The 12,183-nt window shown below is 43.6% G+C and overlaps 1 protein-coding gene across 7 annotated transcripts in view; it reads left to right on the top strand.

The window, feature by feature from the left end:
* The window catches only part of tcf4 (transcription factor 4), a 166,785-nt gene that overhangs the window by 93,790 nt on the left and 60,812 nt on the right, over window positions 1-12,183 (top strand). For 5 of the 7 annotated variants that reach the window (XM_076029268.1, XM_076029270.1, XM_076029269.1 and 2 more), the window contains 2 exons: window positions 1-48; window positions 1,726-1,775. The exon at window positions 1-48 is cut by the window's left edge and continues 79 nt beyond it. The exons of the other annotated variants lie outside the window; for them this stretch is intronic. In XM_076029268.1, coding sequence (XP_075885383.1) covers window positions 1-48; window positions 1,726-1,775 — 98 coding nt within the window. The remainder of the gene's footprint in view (window positions 49-1,725; window positions 1,776-12,183) is intronic. 7 annotated transcript variants of the gene reach the window in all.

Raw genomic sequence — 12,183 nt, 5'->3', positions numbered from 1 at the left:
ACTTCAGCTCCAACCCTCGCAGGAGAGCGCTGCCGATGGACACCATGGGTGAGCGTCCGCTGCTCACACACACACACACACACACACACGCGCGCACACACATACACACGCGCGCGCACGCTGTCATTCCGCCGTGCACTCGTTGGTTTCTGCGCTGAGTAAAATGTTTAATGGGCAGATTTAGTTTTGGACAACGAAACCCCAAACAAACCTGCAGTAAAGACAGGAAGTAAAATTGAAAAAATATTTTGGAGAATTGTGTCAAGAGATCTGCTGTCACATAAGAGTCCTGCACTTCTGAAGGCTTCTAAAACAAACAAAAAAAACAATAGAAACTTAAATGTGACGTTTAGGAAAAGCATAACATACGTAATGCAGCTACGATAAATTAAAACAATGTTCAATATTTGTACGTTTAAAATTAAAATCATTTTCTTGCAGAAATTTCATTTTGCTCATCTGAAAAACATTTTTTGGCATAGTAATATTATATTGGCGCAGTTGAAATTGCATCTTCAGATTCATTCATTGACACGAGACTTTTCTCTTCTGATGAATGAAGTTATTAACTAAATAAATAAAGACGGTGATTTAAAAAATAAAACAAAATCACTGTCTTCGAGAAATTCTTTATTGTAATGTTTTGTCTAAATTGACATGGATTCGCTTTTTTTCTGAATCAGACAAAAAAAAAAATTGAAATTAAAGAAAAAAAATTCAAAATAGTTTTATTCCAAAAATGTTTACAATCTCATCCTATGAGCTTGTAAAAGAAAAAAAAGAGAAAAGGACTTCAAACGTTGCCACGTGCGTCCCTACATGCCTGATATTTCACGCCGACCTTCTCATCGTGTCTGCGCCGCTAAAAAAAAAAAAAAAAAAAAAGTATTTTCAAATCACTGAAATGGAACATCAGTCAGAGCGACTTCCTCCCTGCGCCGCTTCATTTGCATTCCTCAATCTTTGCTTTGTCACTGACCTCGGGTTGAAACATCTCCACCCCCCAGAACCTTAAATGTTTTTTTTGTTGTTTTTTTTTTTGTAAACACGGCTGTTGTGTTAGAAGGCTGAGCCGTGCGTATTCACGTGTGTGTTTTTTTTTGTGTTTTTTTTTTATGGGCTTCATTTACGGGGGAAAAAAAAAAAAAAAAAAAGGTTTAAAGGGAGGAGGAAGAGGAGGAGGAGGGTGGGGTGGGGGGGGGGGGGGGGGGTGAAGAAAAGGAGAATGCGGGGAAGTCTTTCAGAGGAGCCGGACAATGGTGGCCGAGCCGCAGCCTTGGTGGCGTCGTGTCGCCTTGAGAGGACACAAACACAAGCAACGCCGCCGCTTTTCATTTTTCCATCAAAGTTTCACCTTCCCGGCTGATGGAACGCTCTCCTTGAGAGAGAAACCCTGAGAGAGGGTATGAACGAAGCTGCCCTCCTCCTCCTCCTCCACCTCCTCTTCTTCCTCCTCCTTTTTTTTTATTAAAGCGTCGGGGGGGGGGGGTAAAAAGAAAAACCGAGCCGGTTTCCTCTTTGTGTCCCGTCTTTTGATTTTTCCCGCATCTCGGCCCCGGCGGCGGGAAACGGCGGCGGCGGCCTCGCTCGCTCGCTCGCTCGTCCACGTGGCCCATTGATCCGATTCAAAGCAAATCAAAGGAAGAGTCGCTGCTTTACTTTGTTAAGAAAAAAAACCCTCACGCCTTGTTTTCTTTCTTTCTTTGCCCTCTTTCTCTCTTTTAGACGTGCACACAAAAAAGGTGCGGAAGGTCCCTCCCGGCTTGCCGTCCTCAGTAAGTGATAACATGCCTTTTTTTTTTTTTTTCCTTTTTTTTCCCTTTTTTTCCTGTCGATTGTTATTTGGGCACCGCTGCTTTTTTTTTTTTTTTTTTTTTTTCTCTTTTTACCGACGCTGCTGTTTTGGACGGCGGTGAAGCTTCGGCGCCGAGCCGCGACGGCCGCGGGTTGCCAGGTTTTGACGCGGGTGATGCCGCTGCTGCTGGAGGAGCCGAGCTGGACGCTAACAGCTGGCGGCTTCTCTTCTTTTCCTTTTTTTGTTGGTCGATGCTCCTGGTTTTTCTCTCTCTTTTTTTTTTTTTTTGTTGTTGTTGTTATTTTTATTACTCCCTTTTTAGGGCAGTGGAACCGGGAGCGGATCAGCCAGAACTCGTCTGTTTTCATTTTAGACGAATGCTAAGTGCTAGCGGTGTTGCTAGATAACTAGCCAAACAAGGATAATTACGCTGACTCGAAAATTTAGAATAGGAAACTGCACAAGAACGCAGTGCAAAAAGAACAAATAGGCGGCTCTGTGATTATTACAAGTTTATCTTTATCCATTTATTCATTTATTGTTTTTCAATTCTGGCCGCCCACTTCAAACCAAAGGCTTAAATAACTGCCATCGATGGCGAGTTATGCAAATAGCATAGTAAATACTTCTGATTTAGTGGTTTTTCTCTCATTTTCATGACTGTTGACATTGCAGATGGTCACTCAAGGCATCACAACTATGAATGAACACATATGGGATATGTGTTCAGCAAAAAAAATTGTGAAATAACTCAAACAAGTTTTATATTTTCTAGATCTAGAATCTCGATCCACCCTTCATATAAAATATATAGAACACCACATATTGAGGCATTTAACTTTTTTTTTTTCTTTTGCCACATTAATCCACATATCTTGATCATATATTTGATGTCTTCACTTCATATATTTGATGTCTTCACTGTGCGTCTACAGTGTAGAAAGCAGTCAAGATAAAGAAGAAACAGGTGTGTCCAAACTTTCGACTGCTAGTGTAGATATTTTTTTGTCTTTGTTTTCTTTGAACATTACGTTAAAGAGCTGAAAATGAAAAAAACAAAACAAATATTAAATTCAAATCTGTAGAAGTTTGCACCAATTTTATTTATTTTTGATTTGTTTTGGTTTTTTTAGCATTTATCACATACCTGCCTTCAACAATTTGTCATGCAAACACACATCACACAGTTTACATGTTGTGAAATACGCGTCATTATTATTATTATTATGTATTCGTATCAAAGTGCTGTGGCGTTTTGGGAGCACTAGTGAGCTGCTGCATCTTCCTTACCGACCGGTTTCCTTTCAAAGCTTCTTAGTTCGCAGCCTTTCAGTTGGAAAGGTCAGCAAAGGTCAACCGCACCTCTGAACGGAGGAAACTCGACGTGTTTTGCGAGCGGGAAGACAACAACATCCGCCAGACTCGAGGCTGAAAGTGTGGAACCACAACAGGCGCCCGGCGGCCGCGGCCTCTCGCATGTGCGGATCTTTGTTGTAGATCAGTGCAAGCTGGCTGCGCCCCTCTTCAAGAGACATTTGCAAAAACAGTTGACGGCATACCAGCGAGCTTTGACAGACTGCGGCAGCGGCTTACTGGCCAATTGGTTGCAGGCCGGGACGCAGGTCACGCACCGGTCAGGCAGCATTGGGAGACACTCCGAAATCCTGCGAGCAGCGGAGAAGCTCGGACGCAGAGATCCTCCGCATGCATCCCGCTGGCGTTCAGCAGCCGTTTGCTCCGAGTCGCCCGCTGATCCCAAAGTGGCTGCGTTGGTGCCGCTCCAGTTCTGTTGCGTTGTGCGCTGGTTCCCACTGCAGTGTGCGATCCAGTCAGCCAGTCAGCCAGCAGCTTCAACCTCTCCTTCTTCTTCTCATTAGATTCATTCCTACATTTTCTTTGATTCGTCTCAAGCGCGGCGAGTGGTTTGGGTTTTATTTTGTCACCCTCCGCGCCCCCCCCCCCCCCCCCTCTTTTGCTGACCTCATTAATGGCCAGTCAGCGGCGGGTGACACACTGTACATTCAGCCGCCGCTGAGGCTCGGCGGGAGTCCGTCCTTCTGAGGCCCCTGCCCGCTTTGTCCACACTTCCTCCCCTGCTTCCTCCACCACGACTCTCTGCCGCTGTGGGGGTGGGGAGGAGGGGACGGGGGCGGGGGGGGGGAGTGGTGGTGCAGGACGAGAGAAGAAAGGAAGGGCAAAGGAAGTAGAGAATACAGAGGGAATCAGCATTATTATTATTATTATTATAATAATAATAATAATAATAATAACAATAATAATAATAATAATAAAAGGATTCACTCACCCTCCCTCTCCCGAGCTTGCCAGTGAACTACGGCGGCCTGCACTTCCAGCCTTGGATACCTCGTCCACCTTCTTCTTCGTTGGTGTATTTGAGGATGTGAGCCTGGATATGAAATGTGCTGCCAAACCACCTGGATTGTCCACACCAGGCTTCCTTAGAACTATGGCAGGATGGCAGCTAACTGGGAGCAAGAGCCTTGTTGATGTATGGAGATTCTTATATGCATAGAACAAAATTACTTTTATTGTACTCCAAGTATACACTTTTATTCATATATTTATGGCCTATATATTAAGCTTACTAAGCTTGACGGGCCAAATTCTCCAGACTGGACCTTTGAGAAGTGGGACTGAGGACTGAAGTGTGGTGTTCGAACCTCCAACCCTCCCAGACTCCCAGGGAGAAGCTTGTAGCAGCCTCATGTCGACAGGCTTCGCTGCTGCGCCGCCTCTTTGGAAGTGTTGTCGCAGCGCCGCCTTCATGTCGCTGTGGCGCTGCGACTCGTCTCCGCTAGCTGCTCCGCTAGCTCCTCCTGCTCCGCTAGCTGCTCCGCTAGCTGCGTTTGTGTGTCTGCTCCCCTTGTGATGTTGAGTAATCTCCGCCCGCCTCCAAGAGACGGACGAGCGGCGGAGGAGCGGAATGGATTCACGTACTCGCCCTCCGTTTGCAGTGTCGGAAGTCTCTCTCTCTCTCTTCTCTCTCTCTCTCTCTCTCTCTCTATTTATTTTTTTTCCTCATTTTTCTGGCTTCTTGTTTGTTTTTGATGTCGGTGAATCCAACAGCGCGGCTTCTGTAATTATTCCAATTTGGGATTTGGGTGGGCCGGGCCTGGCCCGGCCCGGGCTGCCCCCCCAAGACATCAGACCACTCGCTTCAGATACATGAGAGACACCAAGTCGTGGTGCTGGTACTTCAGCTGTGTGTGTGTGTGTGTGTGTGTGTGTGTGTGTGTGTGTGTGTGTGTGTGTGTGTGTTTGTGTGGGTGTTTGACTCTGGTTGTCACTCTGAGATATTTTCCTACTTTGGATTTTAAATCTGGCAGCGTGTGTCGGCAAACTTGTGTAGTTTCACTGCTTGGAATCAATAAAGTACATCTACCTATCTATCCATCTATCTATCCATCTATCCATCCATCTATCCATCCATCTATCCATCTATCCATCCATCTATCCATCTATCCATCTATCCATCTATCTATCTATCTATCTATCAACTTTCTATCTATCCATCTATCTGTCCATTCAATGCGTTGGCTTGTTGTGGCGAAAAAAAGACATAAATAATCATCAGTTTTAATAATGAAAACAATAAAATGAAAAAAATCCAACTGGCAGTTTATGATAGTACTGTTGTATATAAAGAGGAGGACACCTCAGTCTAACTGGATGCGCTCAAGTAAAACCTTGGTGCCATTTCATAGCAGACAATCAAATTGTCTTGTCCTTTTTTTCCCTTCTTTTCCCTTCTTTTTTTCCTCTCTTTCTTCCCGAGCACTGCGCCGGCTCTGGCAGTGGGAAACTGGAGACAGAAACCACATTCATTGTTCATTGTCAGTGTCTCACTGCAGACACTGAACTCGTGGCCTCCGTCGGCTGTTCGTCCCCGTTCCTCTCAGCAGAATGTGATTTTTTTTTTTCTGCTGGTGCTGGTTCTGGTCCTCCGGACCCGCTGCCAACTGCGGTGGGGGATGAGCAGTGTTGGGTTTGTGCAGTCGATGGAGTTGTCAGTCTGAGTGGCCGCCTCCCTCCGTCCCTCACGCTGCTTTCTGGGCTTCACACTTTGAACAGCGAACCATCTCAGTCACTTTGTTCTTCAGGAAGCCGTTGAAGAGATTAAGATCAATAAAGTTACGATTATTTTTGAAAAAGCAATTAGGAAAAAATATGTATTTTTTTTTTTTAATTATTATTTCTATCATCATTGTAAAAAATACCTGGACATTAAAATGTTAGTTTTGTTCTTTAAGCCTTGCTTGTTTCCATACTTCCATATTTGATTCCCTACAGTCTCCTAATATTCATTTCATTCATATTTTTGTTTTGCCTTTTTCATGTTTCACAAATTTTTACCAAATTACTTTTTGTGTTGCTGAATTTCCAGAGGAGGCTTTGGGAGACATACACTCGCACAAAAGAAGCTGTAAAAAAAAAAAGATTAAGAAATTATTAATTTCACTAAACTCGTAACAATAATCTAATCGGTTGGTTGTTGCACATCATCATAATATATTTCTTTTGAACGTGTATTTGTAAGCATGCGTACAAACACACACACTCACTGCTTGAAGTACAAATGCAGTCTCACAAACTAACGCTTTTATGTAAATGTGTGTGAGAAAGAGACTGTGCACACGCACAGACACACACACGCACACACGCACACACACACACACGCACACACACACACACACACACACAAACACACACACACACACACACACACCAAAGACCTTGTGCACACAATTTGCCGTTCTTTACAAAAAGGGTTTTGTCGTCCAGCTGAGACGACGGCCGCGTTTCAACTTGAAACCGCAGTTTGAAAACAATTTAGACATAAACATTTCAGAATAAAACGGCTAATACGCGTTATTGCTACTATGATCACTATCAATGGTTAACGATCGTCGTCTTTCAGATATCCAGCGATTAGTGGCACAATCCCCAGCAGATGCAGCTCTTTGTACTAGCAATGCTGTGAAAGCGCAGTTACCCGTGTTTGACCACTAGGGGCAGAAAAAGTCATCTGGACTTGCTTGAGTAAAATCTACATTTGGCCGTCATCATCATCATCATCATCATCATCATCATCATCATCATTATGTACAAGTATCACTTTCCATTTGAAAAAGAAAAAAGAAAAACAGTTGACTGCTTGTTATTCATGTTTATTGTTTAAAAAATGGCTTTACTTAAAAAAAAAAAAAGAAGAAAATTCTGTTTTGGATTTGGATGGAGAATTATTAGTTTTTTGTTTGGTGGCTCCCAGTGGAGGCATCACCTGTCTGGATGCTGGCAGATGTTGTTCCTATAATCCTGCATCATTCATATTACTGGAACACATCTGTGGAAATGAATTATTATAGTCATATATATAATATTTGACTGTATATATATATATATATATATATATATATATATATATATATGTATATATAATTTCCAGATTCACACCGTTAGCGGGTTAGCATCAGCGCTCCGTGGCAATTCTCCGACGCTCTCTCTGTCCATTGAACAGGACAGACAGAGGAGTGAAACGGACGCGGGGCCCTTCGGTTGCTGCAGTTTGCTGTAATCCAGATGAATGAGGAGGAATGTTTGGCGCCATTGTTTCTCCTCCTGCTCCTCATCGCCTCCTTTCAGTGTGCACTTCAGCGAAGGCGACGACTCTTGTCTGTTTCCTTTCATCCGCTGGCGGCCGATACGGCTCTTTTCCCTTTAATTAATTCATTTCCCTGCCCCTCCCCCGCTCCCCCCCCCCCCCCCACTCACACACACACACACACACACACACGCCGCCATGGCGACTCCCTGTGCTGCAAGTTTGTTATTGTTGTTTGTCAAATTCAGTTTGCTGACTTGATGATTTACTTTGAGAAACAATTAGACGTCACTTGAGACGAGCGCGTGGGATGTCTTTGTAATCAAAAGGAAATTAGGCATCACTTCCTAACATTAGCAGGTTGCAGAGCGCCACCGCCACCGCCTCTCTCGCTGCTCTTTGTTTTTGTCTTCGCCGCCACCGTGACGTTTCCTTTTTCCTTCGTTTACTTTGTGTTTTTTTTTTTTTTTTTTTTCATAACTTGACTTTAGAAACGATTATTTTGAGTTAATTTCCTCCTCCGGCTGGCTGATGGGGTCTGCGTCTGGTCTTTGGAGCTTTGCTAATGCGGGCGGGAAATGCATCAAAACACTCACAAAGGCGGGAAAATTACCCCCCCCCCCAAAAAAAAAAAATAAAAAAAATAAATGCCTCTAATGGAAGAAGAAAATGAACGTATAGAGGAAAGAAGAGGCAGAAATATGACCGTGATGTTCACTTTTCTGCAGTCATCATCAGGATATGTCAGCAAAAGTACACACACACACACACACACACACACACACACCAGAACGTACACACACTCATACATATTCTCTATGCTAGTAAGATTCAGAGTGCCTTTAAATGTTAATGACAATGTACAATTTTTTTTTTTTTTTTTTAATCAATAATCTATTTGTAATGGCAATATTACCACTATAATTAATACAGTAAGATTTATGGGTTTAATGGCAAGAAAGAATTCCTTTGTGAAAAGGAACTTCAATTGATTATTGGAAAGTAATTTAGTCATTATTATTATTTGTGGTTTGCACTTTGATATTTTGATATGATAAAAAAATCAGTGGAGAAGTTAAATAAACTCATCGGTTCCCATCGTCAAAATGCATTTTTATGAATTTTAGAGTCACTTTTCTGTTACAACATCTATACACTAAACTCACACAGACAAATATTATGTAATTGTATTATTGTACAGAAATGTTAGAGAAAAAAATATGTATATATTTATTCAACTTAGGAGACATCAACTTGTAAATATTTAAATCCCCATTTGAAGTCTCGCATGATGATTGGAGGTATTTTGTCCGGCAGCGGATGCGATCATTGATCATTGATGATGTGATCAATATGAGTCGATACCATCGTGGTGGATCTGAAGCTTCCGTTCTCCACATTTTGCATGAGAAATTCCCCTCAGTAATTTAGATCACTTTCATTTTCAAAGCGCTGCGGCGCGGCAGAACTTCTTCTTCCTGGAGCTCCTTGAGCCGACTTGTTTGGCTGAGGAGGACTGACAGGTTCCACCCAGCCTGGATCCACCTCAGGCCCACCACCCAGCCTGGATCCACCTCAGTCCCACCACTTCCCAGAAGACACCTGAGAAACGGTGGAATTTTCAACCCCTGAAGCAAATAAATCTTCTCTCGGTGATCTGACCGGGGCGATCTGCCTCCACCTCACACTCTCTCTCGCTCGCTCTCTCTCTCTTTCTCTCTCTCTCTCGCTCGCTCACTCTCCGCGGCTCAGATGTGGTTTTGTTTAAAGTTGACAGCGTTAATTAAATGAAGCCAGGTCTTGCAGAAGACACAGTAGGAGAGCCGACGGTTCCCGGTGGGCCGTGGGTGGAGGAGGGACAGGGTGGTGTGTGTGTGTGTGTGTGTGTGTGTGTGTGTGTGTGTTTGTTGGGGGTGGGAGGTTCGGAGGTGGGAGGTGTTGGTGGGGGTGGGGGGTTCAGGGGAGCAGTTCAGTGAGCCACACTGCCCCCTACAGACAGGTGGAGGTACCAGCAGAGCCGCTTCAGAACCTTCTGGCCCACAGCTGCAGGCCTCCGTCAGTGACTCCGTCAGTGTCAGGGCCGCGCACACGTTTTCAGAGCACGACTGCGACTGTGTTGCTCTCCTCCTTTCTGACAAATGTTTCGCCACGTCGCATCGTCTTCTCCTCTGCTGCCGCCAGTCGCCTCTGGAGAAAGAAGAAACTTGTCAACCCTTCTGGCAGGTGTTTGCTCAGCAGTGGACTGACTGCAGCCTGTCTGTGTCTGTGATGTCATCACAACTGTGGTCCAATAGGTTCTGCCTCACTAGGACGACGGCTAATACGTGCATCTGCTGTTATCACGGATAACAAATGATCCTTTTATTGCACAGGGGCTTTAACATTGTCCTCATTGTTTTTGTTTATTTATTTATTTTTATATAATCTCACTAATGACAACAGGTCCTGACTGGACTCACTGTCATTAAAAACCAAAAAAATATATATTATTTTTTCTATGAATTTATTTAATTAAAGCTTTTAAACGTTGTGAAATAGTAAATCGAGACAAAATATCGTCAAATGGATCAAATTGACTGAGAAAAGTTTGGTGCTTTGACCCCATCATGAAAATATATCAATGAATCAGCATCAAAACACAGAAGAAGGAAGCGACCGGGACGCATTTCACCCTGAGACCGACTCACAAACACACACACGGCTGCGCTGGACCTGCCGCCTTCACTTTGTGATGCGTCGGCGCCACCATGGATTATTGAGCCCCAATCTTTTCTTCCTCGGCCGCTGAATTTTCCTCCACGGGGGTTTTCTGCAGCTGAAAGGTCGTGGGGTCACAGTTAGTGTTGGATTTGGCTCTTGATGTGACACCTGGTGCCCCCTGTTGGCCTTGAAATGCTTCTGATGAAGCGACGAGAGCCACTTTCACAACACTAGTGCCTCTTCTGACCAGCAGGGGTCACTAGCACTGGCAGTCGCATGATAACAGATAAGAAATAAATTGCACCTTTTTCCTTTCTTTTTCTTTTTCTTTTTCTTTTTCTTTTGGGGAGAAGTGAAGCTACAACATTCATTCATTTTGAATTTTGTCATTCAGCTGAACTGGACGCATGGAGTTGGTGGTGCTCTGCTTTGAGACGGATGCCATGCACCGACCTTTTCACTCACAGTGCGTTTCCAGAAAATGCCCGAGCAAATTTAAAGCAAACTTTTATATAAAAAAAAAAAATTAGGTTTTCGAAATGAAAAATATTTAAACGCTAGTGCTGCGTTTCGACTGGGTGATTCAATGCGAATTGGCCGAGTAAAGTTTAGATGATGGGTCGAATTCTGAGGACAAATATGTCAAAAAAAATTATTGAATTTTTACATTTTCCCATGGAAAGCGCAGGTCAAGCAGACTGAACGCTGGCTATGTCACAGCTAAATCTTCAAACCTTTCACATTTTCTCGCTTTAGTTCTGTTCAGTGAGGACTAAAACCACTTGGAGCAAACATCCAAACCTCTGTGCACATCGGAGGAAGTTCAATTTGAATGATGTTGTTTTCCATACATGAGAATTTTGTCTTAATTCGCATTAAAAAAAAGGTTTTTGCTAAATGACAACTGCTTGACTGCCTCAGAGGTGCCTTGACAGTAAAATGACCTCTCTCTCTCACTCTCTCTCTCTCTCTTTCTCACACACACACACACACACACACACACACACACACACACACACACAAATGCCTGCTGCAGATGTGAGCGTTCCATTGCGCATTCCTCGCTCCAAATATTTGGCCGCAGCACCCGAGAGCAGCCCTCTGATTGGCTCCCCGGGCCACAATGAATCAGATACAGTACATATTTTAACCGCTCCACCGTGTTGATAATGTGTTAATAAATCTCAGCTGTCCTTCTTGGCTGCGACGAGGAGCCAAACTAATTGCAGCTTTATTTTATTTCACCACCAAGTTTTTGGTTCACTTTGAAACCGGACCAGGCGTGTTTTGACTGCTCACGAAGCCGTCTCAACAAACAAAAATACAGAAAAGATCAAATCTGCTTCAGAAGGAACGCCTACAAACAATGAAGCTGCAGAAGAAAATGATTTTCTGATTTTCATCGCCTATAAACTGTCCTGTAAACGTCCTGGAATGCATCAGCGGTTGAGTTTGGAGAGCAGTCTGCTGCTAGCGGTGCCTTTATTGGGAAGATCTGCAACAACTTGCTGTTGTCTTCATGTTGCCCAGATGCCTTCAGCAGCTGACAAGTGTGTTGCCTTTGAAAAACGCCACGTTCATTCACAAAGAGGAGGCCGGTTTTAGTCTTTGTTTGAAATTGTGCTTGTTTTGATTGCTTGTTTTGACTCTGAGTCAAGAGGAGTGGGGATGGATGGATGGATGGATGGATGGATGGATGGATGGATAACCATTGTGTTGCTGGATTTCACCTTTCCTTCTTTCTTCTTTCCTCCTTTTTTTTCAATCCTTTCATCCATTTTTTTTTTTATAACTTTGTCGACGAGTTATTCTCATGTGTGTAAGTGTGCTAGTGTCATCAGTTGTGTGTCATCATGTCATATCAGTTTTGATGCAGTTTGCAGTGTATCAGTTATGGTATGGCAGTGATCAGTGCCACTTGATATTTCTGTCATGTCAGTTGGATCCAAGTTTCTCTCTGCGCCGTCGCTCCACAAGTTGCCTCCACCGTTTTAAATCTCTCAAAGTGCAGAAAGTTGATGCGACTTATTTTTATTAATTATTTTCTCTCCCGGTGAAGCGAACC

Source organism: Nelusetta ayraudi, unplaced genomic scaffold (assembly GCF_046127955.1).
Source record: "Nelusetta ayraudi isolate G7.1 ecotype Tasmania unplaced genomic scaffold, CSIRO-AGI_Nayr_v1 ptg000026l, whole genome shotgun sequence".
In the NCBI taxonomy this organism is placed as follows: Eukaryota; Metazoa; Chordata; class Actinopteri; order Tetraodontiformes; family Monacanthidae; genus Nelusetta; species Nelusetta ayraudi.
This window is presented reverse-complemented; position numbering and strand designations above follow the sequence as displayed.